Below are 18274 nucleotides of genomic sequence, written 5' to 3' on the forward strand. Positions count from 1 at the left end.
GTAGTGTTCACTCCTGGTTTCTCACCCCACATTTCTGCACCTTCTCTCTCCTCTACCCATCTTTCCCTACTCTCAGACTTCCTCTCACTCCACACTTGAATCAAATAAAAGGATAGTTACATATGAATTTATCCTGAGTCATGAAAATTGACTGATTACCTTAGAACAGAATGCCATTTGCAAACACTAAGAAAAAGTCTCTATACCTCTGAAAATATTTTTATCTCATTGAGGTATGTTAATAATCACTAATACCTTAGAACTGTATCACACTTTGGAATTGCAGAGGCTCTCATGTGTAGTATCTCACTTAATATTCCTGAATAAGCTTGGCAGGTAGGTTTCATTATATCTCTATTATTGATGAGGAAGCCAGCATTGAAAATAGAGCAGTCTGATCAAGAACTCATAGTAATCAGTAGATTCAGACCTACTTAATCAAGCTCTTCCAGGGTGGGGTATACATTTCTACCTCTAATTTTAGTTCCTGAGGCAATTCTCTTCAGGCCTATATAAATCCATTTTTTTACACCCCCCCCTTTTTTAAGAAATATTACCCAAAAAATCCACTCAAAGAATTTTAACTAGAATGTTGATGATTAGCTTTCGGGGAATGCCATTGATGTTTTATGTGATTTTTTGTCTGTTATTTAATTCTCTCACAAGGTCATCTCCAGAGGAGGTGTTCAAAAAGTATGTTTTGAGAAGATGGTGAAAGATGGATAGATGGATGAATGGTTGGATGCACCAACCAAACAACAAATGAGTGAATGAATTCATGAGTGAACTTAGAACCATTTGTCTTTTCAATTGTTGATGAGAAAAGATTATAATAACATCCTTGTAAAAGCCATTTATTTATCCATTCATTTAATGAGCACTTTTATGCATTTATTTGGTATTTTTTCACTTCAATTAAGCATTGATAATTAGAAATATAAAATTGAAAATTACTGTCCTACATATATGCACCCATCCCCACTTGATATGCCAAGAATTTTGGTTACGAATCAACAGAGATCAGTTATGTACCTCTTTAATCTACTGGAAAGTATAACACGACAAACTGTTAAGGTTTTGTATCCATCCAGAACAAAAAGAACTAACCATCCCGAAAGCTTTTCTTATTTTGACAAAAGCAGTTATTGCTTTCCTCAAAGTTTAAATAACCAGAACCTATACTAGCTCACTCCTTTCCTACACATTAAAGAAGACAAAAAGTAACTTATCCTAGAATTATTAAAAGTAAACTGTAATGCAAAAGCAGGTTTTAACTGGGTGTATAACAATTTTGCACAAAGCTGGATTGAGCCAGTAAGATTGTGGGAACTGAGAAAAACAGGCCTAACCAGCTCTTCTTGTACAAAAGTATGGGATCTAAAATGAGTCAAGTCTAATGCTGTAAAATGATTCCTCAGTCTTGATCATAACTTTACATATGTTAAACCAAATTTTATCTACATTTTGAAAGTTTACCTATATGGTGGTCAATAGAGTCGTGATATAATAATTATACTTAATAACATTCCTGTGGCAAGATGAAGTCTCAATTCTGGAAGTTCTGAAGAAATACATACAAAAATGTAACAATGGTTATCTGGTGAGGGAAAGAAATTAAGAAGAAAACATTCTGTCTATACTTCTGAAATGTTTTATCTTTTTATAATTTACCCCATATGGCATTTTAAGCAGAAAAAAATAATCTAAAATTTTTGTTTATGTTGGCTTCTGGAATTTATGTGACAAATCATTCCCAGAAGATTTCTATTCTATATTATAAAGATGATTATTCATAAAAATTCCTTGTAATTCAGTGTGCAGAAAGACATGAGGATCTCAGCGAATATCAGAGCACAGACACTACAAGATGTGGGTTTTTACCATACTAGAAACATTATTGTCAGCCAAAGATTTATAAGGCCACAATTTCCTCAAACTGGAGCTGTAGAAATTAAGTCATTATTATTCTACCTTGGGAAGAAATTCTGCAAACCTACTTATATATGTAATACAAATTTGTTACAGATTACTATTTCACTGTGTGTTTCTGACCAAAGCATACAATTGCATACTACAATACACACACACTGCAAATTCCCAACATTCTGTAAAGCAATAGAGTATTCAAAATAATGGCTTGAGTTGAAGACACTTCTTTGTTTAAAGCACTTAACCTGTTCAACTAGTTTTAGAAAAGACCTTGGAACTCATAATAATAAGTTGGGTTTATTGCTTAGATAACTGCAGAGAGTAATAAGGTGCACATTTTTAAAGAGTACAAGAAATAAACTTTGTAAATATACTAGTTATTTTAAAATAATAATATCAAATCATATATAACTCATCGAACAACACTGGAGAATTGGGTGTGGCACATTAGTGATTTTTCAAACAGCTGCAGTTAACCATTTCAAATGTCTTTTTATTTTTAATGACAACCTATTAAAATTGCACCAGATATATTCTTGGCTAATTGAACAGAATATATTGAGCAGAAATCACCTTTGTCCCAAGATTCAGGAACATTAGTTATTGCGGTGCATGAGGCACTTCACAACTACTAAGGTTTTTATATGCGGTTTGGCTCCCTTGCTACCTCCTTTGTGGTCTGTTTTTCCCAGCATGCTTGCAGCCCCCTTTGCATTTTTTCCTGCTATACCACACCCTAGGAACTTAGTGATGATTGGAAGTAACCAGTGAGACCTGATAAGCAAGCTTGCTTAATCTGTACACTTCATTTTACACACAAACCTGAGTCAAAAGGCTCTGATAGGAAACTCTGATAATGACTTCATTCCACTCCAATGGTTTACTTTTACTCCTCAAGTCAGTACACTACTCTGCCAAAGTCCAGTCTGCAGTACCTTGATCTAGGTGAGTAAGATGGTAGGAAAATTGGTTGCCAAATAATAAAAACAACACAGTTCAGGCTATTTGTGCACCTGTGACAGCTACAGCCGCCTAGATTGATCTCATAAATGGCACCCTTCTCCCCCATCCAGTTACAAACAATTTGAGTAATAAAGTTAAAATGGAACCATTACCAGTAGACCTTGGATGGAAGTGTGAGACCCAAGTGGGTCTACTAACTAAATTACAATTATTAGGAAGATTTTCCCACTTGATCCTTGGCCTTGACAGCCCTGAACTTGAGCAAAACTATGGGATAAGGGCCCTGTCCTAAGAAAAAAGGAAAGCACTGAACTGTGCAATCCTTAATGTGTCTTTTTTAATTTACCAGTTCCACTAAGCTGATGTTTACAGTTTTCAATTTCACGTACCAGCAGCCTTCCATTACTTCCTCATCTTGTCCTCCTACTCATTCCAAGGCATAATCTCATCAATGTCAACAGTCTATACAAAGCCCTTTTTTGCTTATTTATTTACACACTACCCCTATTTTCTTTCCCACCCCAGGCAATAACACAAATATAGTTGATAGTTTTCTTGAGTTTGTATGCAATGTTGTAGAAAGTACTGTTGTTGGAGTGTATATTTTAAAACGTTATATAAATATATATACTCATGGTTCCATTCTATAACTTACTTTTCTTACTCAGTACCATGTTTTTAAGATCTGTCTGTGCTATTACACGTACATCAAGTTCATTGCTTCCAAATGTTACATAGTGCTCCAAGATGTGCAAGCACCACATTTCACTTCTCATTCCCCCCAAGTGATGGACACTCTGATTCCTCTACATCCTCATGCATATCCATGATGGTCCTGGTGGGATCATGGGGCTGTGAGTACCTGATTTGATTAAGTAATGACAAACCATTGTCTAGAATGGCTGTACCAATCTACATTCCCTCTAGCAGTACAAGAAGGTTCCTGTTACCCAAAATCCCCACCAAGTTTTATATTATCTATTTTTGCCATTCTCATGGGTATAAGCTGGTATCTCATTGATTTAAAATTCACATTTCTCTCCATTTATTAATAAGTTTGGACAGCTCTTTATATATGTGTTACCCATTAAGGTTTCTGTTAATATTTGTCATATCCTTTGCTCATCTTCTGTACCTTCCCTGGAATTTTCTGAGTGATTGGTAAACACAAATGTATTCCAAATGTTGGCTCCTTGTCTGTTTAGTAGTCGCAAATATCTTCCTGTAGTCCTTCATCTACCTCTACATTTCGTTCAGTATGTCCTTTGCAAAATAGAATTTTTTTTCAATCAAATTCCTAAATTATTTTGCTTTATGGTTGTGCTTTTGTTCTCTCTGACATTTTCTTATGACAGTTTAGGGGAAGCTGCTCACAGGTATTGTTTCCCACACAATCAAGTTGAAAAGATATATATGACCTATTTTGCCTTGCAAAATACCACTTTTTGCTTCCAATCATAGTTGTTTTGTTTTAGTATTGGAGTGGTGTAGGTAGACAGATTTATTAACAATATAAATCGAACAAAAACATTCCTCTAATCCTACAGTGAATATAGATCAAATTCTCTACGCAGTAGATTAATAAATGGGAAGAGAGGAAGTGGGCTGTCTAGACCTGTCTGAAAACTCACAAATCAAGCCACTCCTAAATCAAGCCTAAGCCCAAATCTTGAATGTGAGGGTTCAAGCTGATTTAGTCTATACATTGACCTGGAAGTCACAAGGTCTTTTACTGTGGACCTGCTTTATTGTGGGACTTTTGGCACAGTTTATATACTCAATCATTTTTTATTTCACTTTTTGAGATAGTTGTGGATTCACATACAGTTGTAAGGAAAAATACCGGAGATCTGGTATACCCAGCATTCCCTAATGGTAACAACTTGCACAACTACAGGGTAATACCACAATCAAAATATTAACATTGATTCTATGTTTGTCTGTCAGTGTGTTCTCTATTTCTATAATTTTGTCATGTCAAGAGTGTTACATTAATGTAACATGTGACCTTTTAGGCTCGCATTTTTTTCACTTAGAATAATCTGCAATGAATATGGAGATTCATCCTAGTTGTTGCATGCATCAATAGTCGCTTCTCTTTTCTTGCTGAGCAATATTTGATGGTATGGAGGTAAACTGTTTAACCATTCATTCACTGCAAGACACCTGGGTTGTTTTTAGTTTTTGACTATTGTAAATAAAGCTAGTAGAAGCATTTGTGTATAGGTTTTTGTGTGGTCACAAATCTTCATTTCTCTGGGAAATGTGATTGCTAAATTGTATAGTGGTTGTATATTTAGTACTTTAGGACACTTGCAAATGATTTTCCAGAGTGGTCGTACCATTTAATAGTCCCACCAGGAATGTATGAGTGATTCAGTTCTTCTATTTCCTCTATGGTGTTTGGTATTGTCACTATTTTTATTTTAGCTATTCTGATAGGTGTGTACTTATAGCTCACAGTTTTAACTTGCATTTACGTAATAGCTAATGATGTTGAATATCTTCTCATGTGCTTATTTATCATTCAAATATTGTGTTTGGTGAATGTCTGTTCATGTTTTTCTTATTTTCTAATTGGAGCATTTGGGTTTTATACTATCTTTTAAGTTTATTTATTTTGAGAGAGAAAGACAGAGAGAGACTAGGGGAGGGGCAGAGAGAGAGGGACAGAGAATCCCAAGCAGGCTCTGCACTGTCAGATGCAGGGCTTGAACCCACGAACCATGAGATCATAACCTGAGCCAAAGTCATGAGTCAGACACTTTTACTTTTTTATTTTTTAAAAGTATTTATTTATTTTTAAGAGATAGAGCATGAGTGGGGGAAGAGCAGAGAGAAAGGAAGACACAGAATTCCAAGTGGGCTCCAGGCTCTAAGCTGTCAGCACAGAGCCCCACACAACCTCGAACCCACGAATAGTGAGATCATAACTCGAGCTGAAGTCAGACACTTAAACAACTGAGACACCCAGGTGCCCCTGGGTTTTATACTGTTAAATATTAAGAGTTCTTTATTCATTATAGATACTAGTCCTTTGTCAGATATGTGATTTGCAAATATTTTCTTCTACTCAGTAACATCTTTTCATTCTCTTAACTTTTTTTTTTGTTTTGTTTTCTAGAATAAAAGATTTTAAAGTCATTCAACTTATCAATTTTTTCTTTTATAGATTGTGCTTTTGGTGCTGAGTATAAGAACTTTCTACCTAGCTCTACATTCCAAATGTTTTCTCTTATATTTTTTCCTAAGGCTTCATTGTTTTTATGTTTGACATTTGAGACCATGATCCATCTGGACTTAATTTTTGTATAAGCTGTAAAACTTGGATTGAGGTTCCTTTTTTCGCCTGCGGATGTTCAGTTGCCCAGGCACATCATTTGTTGGATTCTCCACTTATTTAGATCCTCTTTGATTTCTTTCATTAGTGTTTTGTTGTTCTCAGGATACAAGTCATTTACATGTTTTAATAGATTTACCCCATGTATTTCATTTTTGAGCAACTCTAATTGGTATTTTATTTTAATTTTTTAATGTTTACTTTTTTGTTTATTTAATTTTTTAAACATTTATTTATTTTTGAGAGAAAGAGAGCAAGTGAGCAAGCATGAGCAGGGGAGGGGCAGAGAAAGAGGGAAACACAGAATCTGAAGCAAGCAGGCTCCAGGCTCTGAGCTACCAGTACAGAGTCCAATGCGGGGCTTGAACTCATAGACTGTGAGCTCATGACCTGAGCCAAAGTCGGACGCTTAGCTGACTGAGCCACCCAGGTACCCCAAACATTTATTTATTTTTGAGACACAGCGAGACACAGAGCATGAGTAGGGGAGGGGCGGAGAGAGAGAGGGAGACACAGAATCTGAAGCAAGCAGGCTCCAGACTCTGAGCTGTCAGCACAGAGCGCGATGTAGGACTTGAACTCACAAACTGAAAAATCAAGACCTGAGCCAAAGTTGGACACCCAACCAACTGAGCCAATGGAATTTTATTTTTAATTTTGACATCCACATTCACTGCTAGTATATAGAAACACAACTGATTTTTGTATGTTTGTATGTCTCTTACCACCCCCCCCCTTTTTTTGGCCTTATTGAATTGACTATAATTTTCTGCATTATGTTGAATAAAAATGGAAGAGCAGGGAGAGCAGACATTCTTACCTTATTCCCAATGTCAGCGGGAACATCAGGGTCTCACATTAACTATGATGTTAGCTGTAGGTTTTTTACTAGACATTCTTTATGAAATTGAGGAACTTTGTATTTCTACTTCTCAGTTATTTTCACGAATGACTGCTGAATTTTGTCAAGTGTTTTCCCTGCATCAGTTAAAGAATGGTGTGTAATTCAAAGTCCTATTGTTAATGACGAAGAGAGTAGAGTATGTTCCAGTTTTCAGGAATAAAGCCAACAGCATTTACCTTCAAGAAGGGACAGAAAACATTGGCCTGAGAAAGTGGAGTTGATGTTGCTGTGTTTTTGTTTTGTTTTGTTTTGTTTTTTATTTCTAAGAGAGAGAGAGAGAGAGAGACAGCGTGATCAGGGGAGGGTCAGAGAGAGAGGGAGATACAGACTCTGAAACAGGCTCCAGGCTCTGAGCTGGCAGTCAGCACAGAGCCCAATGCGGGGCTCGAACCCGCGAGAGATCATGACCTGAGCCAAAGTCGGACGCTTAACCAACTAAACCACCCAGGTGCCCCATGTTGCTGTGTTTCAATAGCCCCTCTGCCATGGACTCACAAATAGGGACAGAGTAGAAAGGGTAGAAACTGGTTAGCTAATATTTTAACCAAAGTCTGCCAAACCTGTATCCTTAAAGATTTCATTTGGCACGTTTGAGAAGGCAGCAAAGTAACCAAGAGCAGGGAGGGGGCAAGGAGGGGAAAGACGAGACAGCCTGGTGTCAGACTGCCTGGCTCTCAAAGGGAGTTCTGCTAACAAAGTAGCAAGTCTTTTGGATTCCTTTTAACCTGCCTCTCAATCTCCTCATTCTATGTTCTCTATTCAAATAAAAATTCCATTAACTAAGAGAATTGTTGTCTAAATAAAGACTTCAGAATCAAACCCATAAAAGCCTCTCTGTTTACTTAGAAATTTCTGTGCGTAGAAAAGATTACTCAACTTCTTAATTTCAATATTTTTATCTCTCTTTTTTCCAACCTATGATCATCTCCATGTGGCCTGGAATCATGATTTTTTTAAAGCCATATGACATAAACATTCAGACCTTTTAGGGAAAATGGAAAACATCCTCTTTGAAAAGGCAAAGCCTGTCTCTTAAACAAGCCGAAATTCTATCCTTCACTTGATTAACTAAATGAAGACCTTTTCTTGAGATGAAGCTTGTGAAGGTAGGAGATAAAAGTCTTTAGAAAAGAAAAGCAGATACTAGTGTTTAATAGGAGTAGTCTCATTTCCTACTCATCATTAGGACTTTTTATTTTAAACTCCACTGAGTTTCTGCATTCAAGATGTTTATCAGGATACAAAGGCTGTGTGGAGACAAGGCTGAGGGGATCTTGGGATGGCCTGGGCCACCTCAGCCAAGGTCTTCCTGCTCCAACACTTACCCTGTTGCTTAAGAGAAATGCATCTCCTGGGGCACCTGGGTGGCTTAGTCGGTTAAGCGTCCGACTTTCGCTTCGGTCATGATCTCGCGGTTCGTGGGTTCGAGCCCCGCGTCGGGCTCTGTGCTGACTGCCAGCTCAGAGCCTGGAGCCTGTTTCAGTCTGTGACTCCCTCTCTCTCTGACCCTCCCCTGCTCACGCTGTCTCTCTTTCTCTCTCTCTCTCTCCTAGAAATAAATAAAAATATTTAAAAAAAAAGAAAAAGAAATGCATCTCCTTCTTAAATGGACTGGTGACTGCAGTGGTCTTTGTTTTCTTCAAACTATAAAGTCAAATCATGTGTAGGGATGCAGGGGAAGGAAAGAAGATAAAAATCAGTACCTAATCTCTTAGCAGAAGCTGAGGTAAATGGCCCAGGCTTTTGAAGGAAGAGCCTCATTTTCCCAAGCTTCATGAGTTCCCCCACTGTGAGCACAGGTGAGGTGTTTGTGGATACTTTACTCCATCCAGAGCGGATGTCTGTATTTTGAAACCCTCAGCCCTCAGGTATATGAGAGTCACATGGGCAGCCCAAGGGATGGGGTGAGTCCTCCTTAAAAGTTTTTGTTTGTTTTATGTTTTCAGCTTCCAAGAATTCTTTCCAGAGATCCCAAGGGGTCACCACCACTTCCCCAACAGCTCACATTAACATCAAGACAGCATCCTGGATGTCCAAGCAGGAAGTATCACAGACTGTCTGGTCATCTGAGCTCCTTTTTTCAACTAAGTCTCACCCTTGGGCTCTCTTCTGCCTGCTAAGTCAGTTGAGAGAGAATCCTCCACCATATTGGATCACCTTGGATATTCCTCACCCTTGAAACTTGATCAAGCTTCTCATCCTCCACCTTTGATGTAGGTGTCCAAGTAACCCTGTTAAGTGGGTTTAGCAAGAATCCCCCATCCTTGATGTCTCCTCTTAATCATTTTCCATCTGTTCCCCCCTTACTCTGTTCGTTGGCTGGAAATCCCAGAATTTCTTTTCTGTATTCAGAGTTAAGCCTGATTTCTCTTCCTTATTGCCATAGTCTTGACCCCTGGTGCAATATTCCCATAGAAATCTTCCTTGCTGTTTGAGTGGCGGAATATTTTTTCTTTTTCTTTTAATAGGGATGGGGAATGGGAAGGATCCAGCACTCCTACTTGTTGCCTTCAAACATGAGAACCACTAAAATAATCAGACTTGTTTTTCCTTCATGTTCATCTATCAGGCTCTGCTGGTTTCTACCTTCCAAAGTTGTTTTAAGGCTAAAGAAAATGTCCCTCACCATTTTATAGTTCTCACTGTCAATTTATTGTTGGTTTGTATATTTTTGTGATTAAGTTAATTGTGGAGCAGTATCCCAACTTCAAACAAATTGACAAAAATCAGCTTTCTGGAGCTGCAAAAGAGAGGACCAGAAGGTGGGGTCTGACCATAGTGAGCCACAGTATTTAAGAATACATGCTAGAGCTTAGATGACACAGCTACCTACTGAACACCAGCAAGCAAAAGTCAGTAGGGAGTTAGAGATAAGGAAATAATGTGGGTGATGCAAACTATCTGGGCTGTTGCATGCAGAATTTAATCTTCCTTCTCCCTCAATGCCTACATCCTAAGACTCACTTATAGCTAATGTTTCTAATGTCTATCTTTCAGATCTACCAATGGCTTTATCCTGACCTGGAGATCTTACTAAAATGCAGATTCTGTTCAGAGGTCTAGGCAGAGGTGTGGACAGGAGTCTGCATTTCTAGAAAGCTCACAGGTGTTTTGATGCTGCTGGTCCAGTGGTCCCCGCCCCTTTGAGCACAAAAGGCAGGTGCCATCATCTGTAGGCTTGGAGTATTGCCACAAACTCCTAATTGCTCTTTCTGCCTCTTTCCAATCCCTTCCCCACCCCACAGCCAGTGTACTCTTCCAAAAATCAAATCTGAACAAGTTCCTCCACTTTCCTTGCTTCCCATTGCCCGGGGGGCGCCTGCCTCCCACGGCAATTTAAGGCTCCTACTCCCGTCTCACGCTCAGTGTTCCAGCCCCGGTGAATTCGGCTCAGTTTCTCTGAGCACCCTATGATCTCTATTTCGGAGCTTTCTCGCAAATTCCTCTCACTTGACGAAGATTATTTTCCTTCTAATTCCCATCTTCACCCCTCCCAACTCTTTCAGGCTTTTGAAACCCAGCTATATACCCTCCTTACTCAGTGATTCCCTAACACTCTGGATTTTTTCCATTATCGTACTTATGAGCCCATGTAATTACTTTTCTCTTTGGATTATGAATGAAGGAGAGAGAGAAGTACCTGTATTTGTTTTTATTGTATCTCCATCAGATTGTTTTGCATACAGAAATGTTCAAAATATAGTTATAGGGTTGAATTTATTGAGTAACTGAAAAAGAGAGAGCATTCAGGAAGTAGAAGCCTACTTGGGCTTCAAATTTTTATCCCATTTGTTCTTCATAGTCACAACAGGGTTACCAAATGTTAAGGATACAATTGATTAGGTTGTCAAATTGAACCACAGTCTAAAGCTCTGTAACTACTTAGAATAATACTAGGCTAGGAGTTCTGTTTAAGTTTTGTTCTACCTAAGCAATACAGAGTACAGATTTTGTATGCAAAAGACGACAGCTCTGACCAGCTAGCTGCCCCCTACTTTTACAGAAGAACTAGCAAATATAAACACAAATTGCAGTAAGATATACAAAATATGGAAAGACTGGATGGTGAGGAGACGGGTTAAATGTGGAGTTTCTCTGAGACCCTTCCAGACAGGTTTAAGCAGTTCTTTAACCTTAATATGTGAGATGCTGTAAGTGGATCCTAGCAATTATCATTCTTAATAGAATCTCCATGCTTTAAGATCTGAGATTCCGCAATGCATTATTTAAAAAATCATAATGGAATCTTCTCAAAACAGATACACATGCTTAACATGAAAGTCTATGTGGTTGAAGTATACCAATTTGGTAAGGTTTATGTATTTCATTATACACAAAACTATAACTGACTGTTGTTTTTTCATGTTTTTCTTTCCTTAGGCTTTGCTTTTATTGTTTCAAGAAAAGTATGGCATAATGAAAACATTAGGATCTAGCTTGCCTTCTTGTTTTGTCATTGTTACCAGATCCTAAAGCTCACCTTTGATCTGGCTCAGGATTCTGGTGTAGAATAGATTGTTTCATTCTCATGAAGGTATTACCTGAGATGGAAAAGGTCACCTCTGGGAGCCCACCTGGCTCACCCTGTGAATTCCTCAGTTGTAAACAATACTCTCATTGTCTTCATTCATTGCTCACAGAGCCTTGCCTGTTGGAGGCCAGCAGCAGCTGCCCAAACTCACCTTCTTAGAAGGAATGAGGAGAAAAAAGAAAAAGGAAAGCTGGAGTTAGGGAGTAGTTCAATGTTTTAAAGTATCTTTTATGTTTATTGTATGAAAATATTCAATATTTTCATGGGTGTGAATTTACTTTTAAATATATATATATATTTTAAAAATTTTTAGTTTTTATTTATTTTTGAGAGAGAGAGAGCATGAGCAGCGGAGGGACAGAGAGAGGGAGAGATGGGATGGGAAGCAGCACCAGGCTCTGAGCTGCCAGCCCAGAGCCCTACGTGGGGCTCCGACGCACACACCAGCGAGATCATGACTCTAGCCGAAGTCAGACGCTTAACCAACTGAGCCACACAGGCGCCCCCAAATATAATTTTTAAATATTTATTTTGAGAGAGAGAGAGAGCACAGGAGCAGAGAAGGGGGAGGGGAAGGAGAGAGAGAGAGAGAGAGAGAGAGAGGAGAGAGAGAGAGAGAGAGAGAGAATGAATCGCAAGCAGGCTCCCTGCTGTCAGTGCAGAGCCCCATGAGGAGCTGCATCTCACAAACGTGAGGTTAGGACCTGAGCCAAAATCGAGTGCCTCGCTTAACCGACTGAGCCGCCAAGGTAACCCCTGAATTTACTTTTAATACAAATGTGATAAACCTATTTATTGAGTACCTCATACATGCTAGAACTATGTATACCTATTTTATTTCCTCGCTGTGACAGCCAGGGCAATTAGATGTTCTATTCCCCAACAAAAGTGAGGACCAGAGAGAATCAATCCTAGTCAGTGGCTGATCTTGAATTCAGGCTTGGATCAGCCTCATCTCTAAAGTCCAAGCTCCTTCCTGTAGGCTCTGCCGCCTTTGATAAAGCAAAACCCACAAACTCATTGGAAATTTCAACAGGGTTTTTACTTGGTTAAAAAATAATGACAGAAGCAAAAAATGAATGCATGTATTAACAGAGTATCCAAAGAGCACGCGCGGCTGGCGAATATTGGACCTCAGCAGGGGTACCGTCCGCGCCTCCAACCCCCTCTCCGCACTAGCAGGTGTTAACTATGGCGGCGCGTTACCTGGGAAAACCGCAGGGCCCTGCAGTGGGGGCAGCGCGGGAGACCGGCAAGCAGGCTGAAGATATCACAGTCTTCAAAATACGTATTGAATCTGTCCACGTTCATTTGCACTGCCACTTCCCCATTCGGCTGCTCGAATAGCCTTGTAAATCTCCACCCTTCTAGCTCGCCCGCCCCAGCCCTCTCCACACCCCAGAGAATCAGATCGCGCGTCCGGACGCTCCGTGGCTGCTCACTGGTCCGAGGATCGAGTGAAACATCCTTTACGTGGCCTCCCAGGCCCTCCACGTTCTGCCCCTTGCTCCGTGCACTGGCTTCCACCCCTTGCCACGTAACCACCTGTGCACCCAGCACCAGACACCCTGGCGTTTTCCTCCCATAGTTGCCTCGCACGCTGCGCCTGTCTGTTCTATCCCCCGCCCCCTGCTTTCCCAAATCCCACTCAGTTTCAGTTTAGAAGCCACTTGTTCAGTGAGGCCTTTCCTGGGTAATTGCTCCCCCGCGGTCTCTTCACCCGCCATCTGATTAGATCTTCCCGAATGTGCTCCCCAAGGAGTCTTCACGTTACCCATTGCAATTTGCATTAGACACTTGCCTAATTATTTATAATGTCTGCAAGTGTCACAAGGGTTTGGCACTGTGCCTGCCTGCCACACTGCTGGAACTTAATAACTTTTGAATGAATGAATGGAGGGACTTAAGTACATTTTTTTTTAAATGTTTTTATTTATTTCTAGGAGAGAGAGAGAGAGACAGTGTGAGCAGGGGAGGGTCAGAGAGAGAGGGAGTCACAGACTGAAACAGGCTCCAGGCTCCGAGCTGGCAGTCAGCACAGAGCCCGACGCGGGGCCCGAACCCACGAACCGCGAGATCATGACCTAAGCGAAAGTCAGACGCTTAACCGACTAAGCCACCCAGGCGCCCCGGGACTTAAGTACATTTTAACTGTCACCACCATCAACCCATCAAACAATGTTTCGAGTTCCCCGTGCTGCTGTCGTGGCTTGCCCACCCCTGCAAAGCCCTGGTGGAGAGCAGCGCTTCCGACGCGCCCACCGCGCGCTCCGGGGCTCTGCGGAGGACCGAGGCACAGCGGGGCTCGGGCCTGGCCTCAAGGCCAGGTGTCCCCCGGTCTCCCAGGTTCACGTGCACTGGGGGAGGAGCGGCGGAAGGAAAGGAGAGAGTGAGGCGAGCAGCGCCGGGTGCCCACGGGAGACCGCGGGCAGCATCTGCTGCGCCTCCGGCCTCGGGGCCAGCAGCCGCCGGGGAGACCGACTTCCTCCTTTGGGGGCCGGCGCGCCGGGCCGGGCGGGGCGGGGCGGGGCGGGGCGGGCGACGCCCCCGCCGGGCTGGGCTCCCCGCCGCCCCAATGGGATTCGGTGCGGGGCCGCGGCTGCGCCCAGTCCCGGCGGCGCGCTCGGCCGCGGAGGAGGCGGCCCGGCGCGGGCAGCGGAGCCCCTGCGCCCGCCGAGGGGAGGCCGAGCGAGCCAGGCTGGCGCCCGGGGGGGCCATGGAGGCGGGCGCCCGCGGCCTCCTGGCGCTGCTGCTCGTGGTCTCCGCCCCGCTCCGGCTGCAGGCGGGCGAGCTGGGTGAGTGGAGCGCGGCCGGCGGGGGTGGGCCGAGCCGGGCCTGGAGGGACCCGGCGCGGGAGGAAGTGGGGTCGCCGCCTGCACCCCGCGGAGTCGTGCTCCTTCTGGCCAACGGCGGCTCGAATGTAAGATAAGTTACGGAATATCGGAGCGCTCCCCCACCCAACTCCGCGCTGCTCCGCTCAACGAGAGAAGCAACTCGACGCCTCCCCACGTTCGCTCCGCTTCGCCCGAAGCCGGGCTCACTCTGCTCCCAGACTTCCTGACTCCCCCGGCCCCGGGAGAAGTGACACGGCCCCGAGGTCGCGAGCCGGCGACCCCGGCCGCCGCTGGGGAGGGCCGTGTGTGGGGACGCTGCGCTCCAGCCTCCGTTGACGCGGCTGCTGAGCAGCCGGGCGGCCGGGCCCTGCGCGCGCCGCTGCTGCGATCCTGGCGGGTGCGTTTGCGGCTTGTAGGAAGCGGGGGAGACGTTTCCCCGGGGTTGTGGCCTGGGGGCCGGCGGGCCGCCCTGCCGCTCCTCACCCTGGTGCCGTTTGCGCCCCAAGTCGGAGTCATGTGGCTCCTTTCTGGGTGTTCGAGCGAGTCGACTCCCGACCGGGCTGGTCTTTCTGTGGACCGGTTCCTCGGTGTCAGGTTGGCCGTACTTAATCCACAGCCCAGTTCGCCTCTGCACATCCACCTGATTAAGGCAGCAAACCGTTTCACCAGCCCTAGACAAATCCTTGACCATTAGTTCTTTACTGATAGGGAGCTTTCTGCGGCTTTTCAATTCTTGTTTCCTTCCCTACTTCTGCTCCTGTATAATAGTCCTAGGCATCTAGAATATTTTGACAGCGCTCAAGCCCCCCACCCCATGTTTTCTAATGAAACGAGAATCACTGCTAAACCAAATGCTGACATTTTTTCCCCACCCACTGAAGCACGTATCCATTCCCAGTCTGAAACAGGGATACTTAAGATGTTACTAGTGGTTCCTAAGTTTGCTTACATACCAGTTTGTTTGTTTAAAGTTGAAGTTTAGACAAAATATGTCTTGACACTAATAGAATGCTATGCATATCCTTAAATTTTAATAAATATGTATGCTTTGAGGGCGCCTTGGTGGCTCAGTTGGTTAAGCATCAGACTTCTGCTCCGGTTATGATCTCTAGGTTGGTGGGTTGGAGCCCCAGGTCTGGGTCTGTGCTGACAGCTCGGAGTCTGAAGCCTGCTTCGGATTCTGTGTCTTCCTGTCTCTCTCTGCTCCACTCCTGCTCGCACTCTCTCTGTGTCTCTCAAAAATGAATAAACGTTATAAAAATTCAAAAAAATATATGCTTTTATTTAATATGCAGGATTGTGATCACAGGTATTTTAAGCATTTAAAAATGTTTCTCATTACTGCTTGAAGATCCAACTTTCTTTTTGAGTTTATTTATTTTTGAGACAGAGAGAGAAAGAGAGAGTGGGGGAGGGACAAAGAGAGATGGAGAGTGAGAATCCCAAGCAGTCTCCACACCCAGCAGGGAGCTGAATCCTGGGCTCCATCTCACTAACCATGAGATCATGACCTGAGCCAAAATCAAGAGTCAGTTGCTGAACCAACAGAGCCACCCCGGTGCTTCTGAAGATGCAACTTTATTGCTGCAGCTCTGTGAATCCCTGTGACAATGTGTCCCTGTACTAATCTGGCCAAAACTGCCATCCATCTTTCCAAAGAAGTTTCAGATGTTGCAAGATCATTCAGGCTGTTGAACAGGTGCTTTGGAGAGCAGTTCTCAGGGAACAAGTGTGATTGTTAGATTTTTACTGAGCTTCAAACTTGGGATTTTATAGCAGTTGACTGGTGGAAGAAGATGTTGTCATTTGAATTTCCACGAAACATCCTATATGTTTAGTATGTTAAAAGAACCAATAAAGGCATAAATATTCAATCACACACAAAAAAGCAAAATTGAGGGGTGCCTGGGTGGCTTAGTCGGTTAAGCGTCCGACTTTCGCTTAGGTCACGATCTCGCAGTTCGTGGGTTCGAGCCCAGCGTCGGGCTCTGTGCTGACTGCCAGCTCAGAGCCTGGAGCCTATTTCAGTCTGCGACTCCCTCTCTCTCTGACCCTCCCCTGCTCACGCTCTCTCTCTCTCTCTCTCCTAGAAATAAATAAAACATTAAAAAAAATTAAAAAAAAAAGCAAAATTGAGATTTGGGACATTTACTGCAAAAAAAAAAAAATCCCCTAGAAACTCTGGTTCTGATAATGAAGCAATAAGCCAGTGATGTTTTTTGAATACTTCTGATATCTGTGATTTTCCCAATTAGCCCTTGGTCACCTATTTTGCAAGTGTCCCAAAGTTTAAGCAGGCACACCCATTTGGTCTTGAGATATGGTACTGGCCTTGTGGTTGAATGGGGGTCATAGGTGAGATTAGCCCTCTTCATGTTTAGAAGAGGACGGCCCTAGCCTAACAGTCTGTTTTTGGTGAGAAGATGACCATTTCTTACATCTTGCCTTCTTCATTCTTGGAGTCAGCCTCGTCTGCTGCTCCCTGGGTCCCAGCCTGCCTGATCACCACCATCTCTGGGAGCTCTGTAAAGCCCCAGCTCCAGACTGTGAATCAGAATTGCTGATGGGTGGGGGCCTGGGAATATGCACTTAAAAAAAATACCCTCAGGTAATTTGATTCAAATCAGCTTTGAGATGGTGGAAACATTTTATAATGTAAGGATTATGATAAATTGCTGCCATCTGTGCCATGGACAAGTTAGTACTACACGTTTATTCATTGTGTTATGTTTCAGAAAAATGAATGTGATAATTTAATCTGAATATTTATAAGCCTAGTCAGTGACATTGTCCCAGTTTTTTATGTCAGAATCTGGAGAAGCTATACAGGTTCCTTTGCAGGGCTGCTGCTTGCCTATCTGGTGCTTTTGCTTTATTTATTTATTTATTTATTTATTTATTTATTTATTTATTTTTAGAGTGGCCACCTCTTCTAGTGTTTAGAGCCTGCCTGGCCCCAGACACTAAGGCCTTGATGAGCAGAATTTGGTCTCATGTTTGTTACTACTTCTGTCCTGCTCCTTAGGACCTAGTTAACTAAATTGAGATATTTATCCAGATTGTTTCACATGGGTTTTGAACTTCATAACACCACATATAAGTTAATCTTTAGGATTGATTCAATTATTATAAATCTGTAGACTTAGACTTACATCTTCTTACCTTGATTATAAGTTTTGAGAATAAAATACACTAATTCATGTGATGAATTTGTGCTCGCTAAACATCCCTGAGGCTCCTATCCCCAAAATATTTGGAGATGTGTGTGAAAGATTTCCTCCTTGTGATTTAAGTGTTAGTGAAGAGTAAAATTAAGCAGTCAGTCTCTAAGGAAACTTCTAAGCGTAAAACTGAATACTTAAAAATCGCCTTAAAAATTCTGTCCAACTCTTATTTCCTACTTACTATTGGAAGGTCTGTTCTTAAGTTATCACTTCTACATGTTTGGTTAGATGTGGGACAGCTAATGTCTGATGTTCTAGGTGAGTGGCTTCTGAAAAAGTAAGCACAACTTTATTCTGGTAGCTTTTGTATCAGTGTGTGTACCCACCCCAGACTTTCCCTCATTTCTGAGGTCTGGGGTTCTGTCTGCCCTGCAGACTGTAAGTTCCTGTGAGAGTGACTGGGATTGTCATTCTCCTCCTGGCGCCAGACAGAAGTGCTCAATAAATGTTTCTTGGGCTGAACTGAGTATGTTTAGGAGATATCTTCAAATTGTTTCCTAATTAGTAGAAACTAAGTAATGATGAGTCTACTAAAGTTCTTTATGAAGG

General features: G+C 42.4%; 1 protein-coding gene across 1 annotated transcript in view; it reads left to right on the plus strand.

Annotated features, from left to right (window-relative positions):
* Positions 1 to 14383: 14383 nt before the first annotated feature.
* DCBLD1 (discoidin, CUB and LCCL domain containing 1) overlaps positions 14384 to 18274 on the plus strand; it is a 62475-nt gene continuing 58584 nt past the window's right edge. Inside the window, exon 1 of the mRNA XM_039246028.1 lies at positions 14384 to 14462. Within this exon, the coding sequence (XP_039101959.1) occupies positions 14384 to 14462 (79 nt within the window). The remainder of the gene's footprint in view (positions 14463 to 18274) is intronic.

Source organism: Hyaena hyaena, unplaced genomic scaffold (genome assembly GCF_003009895.1).
Source record: "Hyaena hyaena isolate Hyena2069 unplaced genomic scaffold, ASM300989v1 scaffold_279, whole genome shotgun sequence".
Taxonomy (NCBI): domain Eukaryota; kingdom Metazoa; phylum Chordata; class Mammalia; order Carnivora; family Hyaenidae; genus Hyaena; species Hyaena hyaena.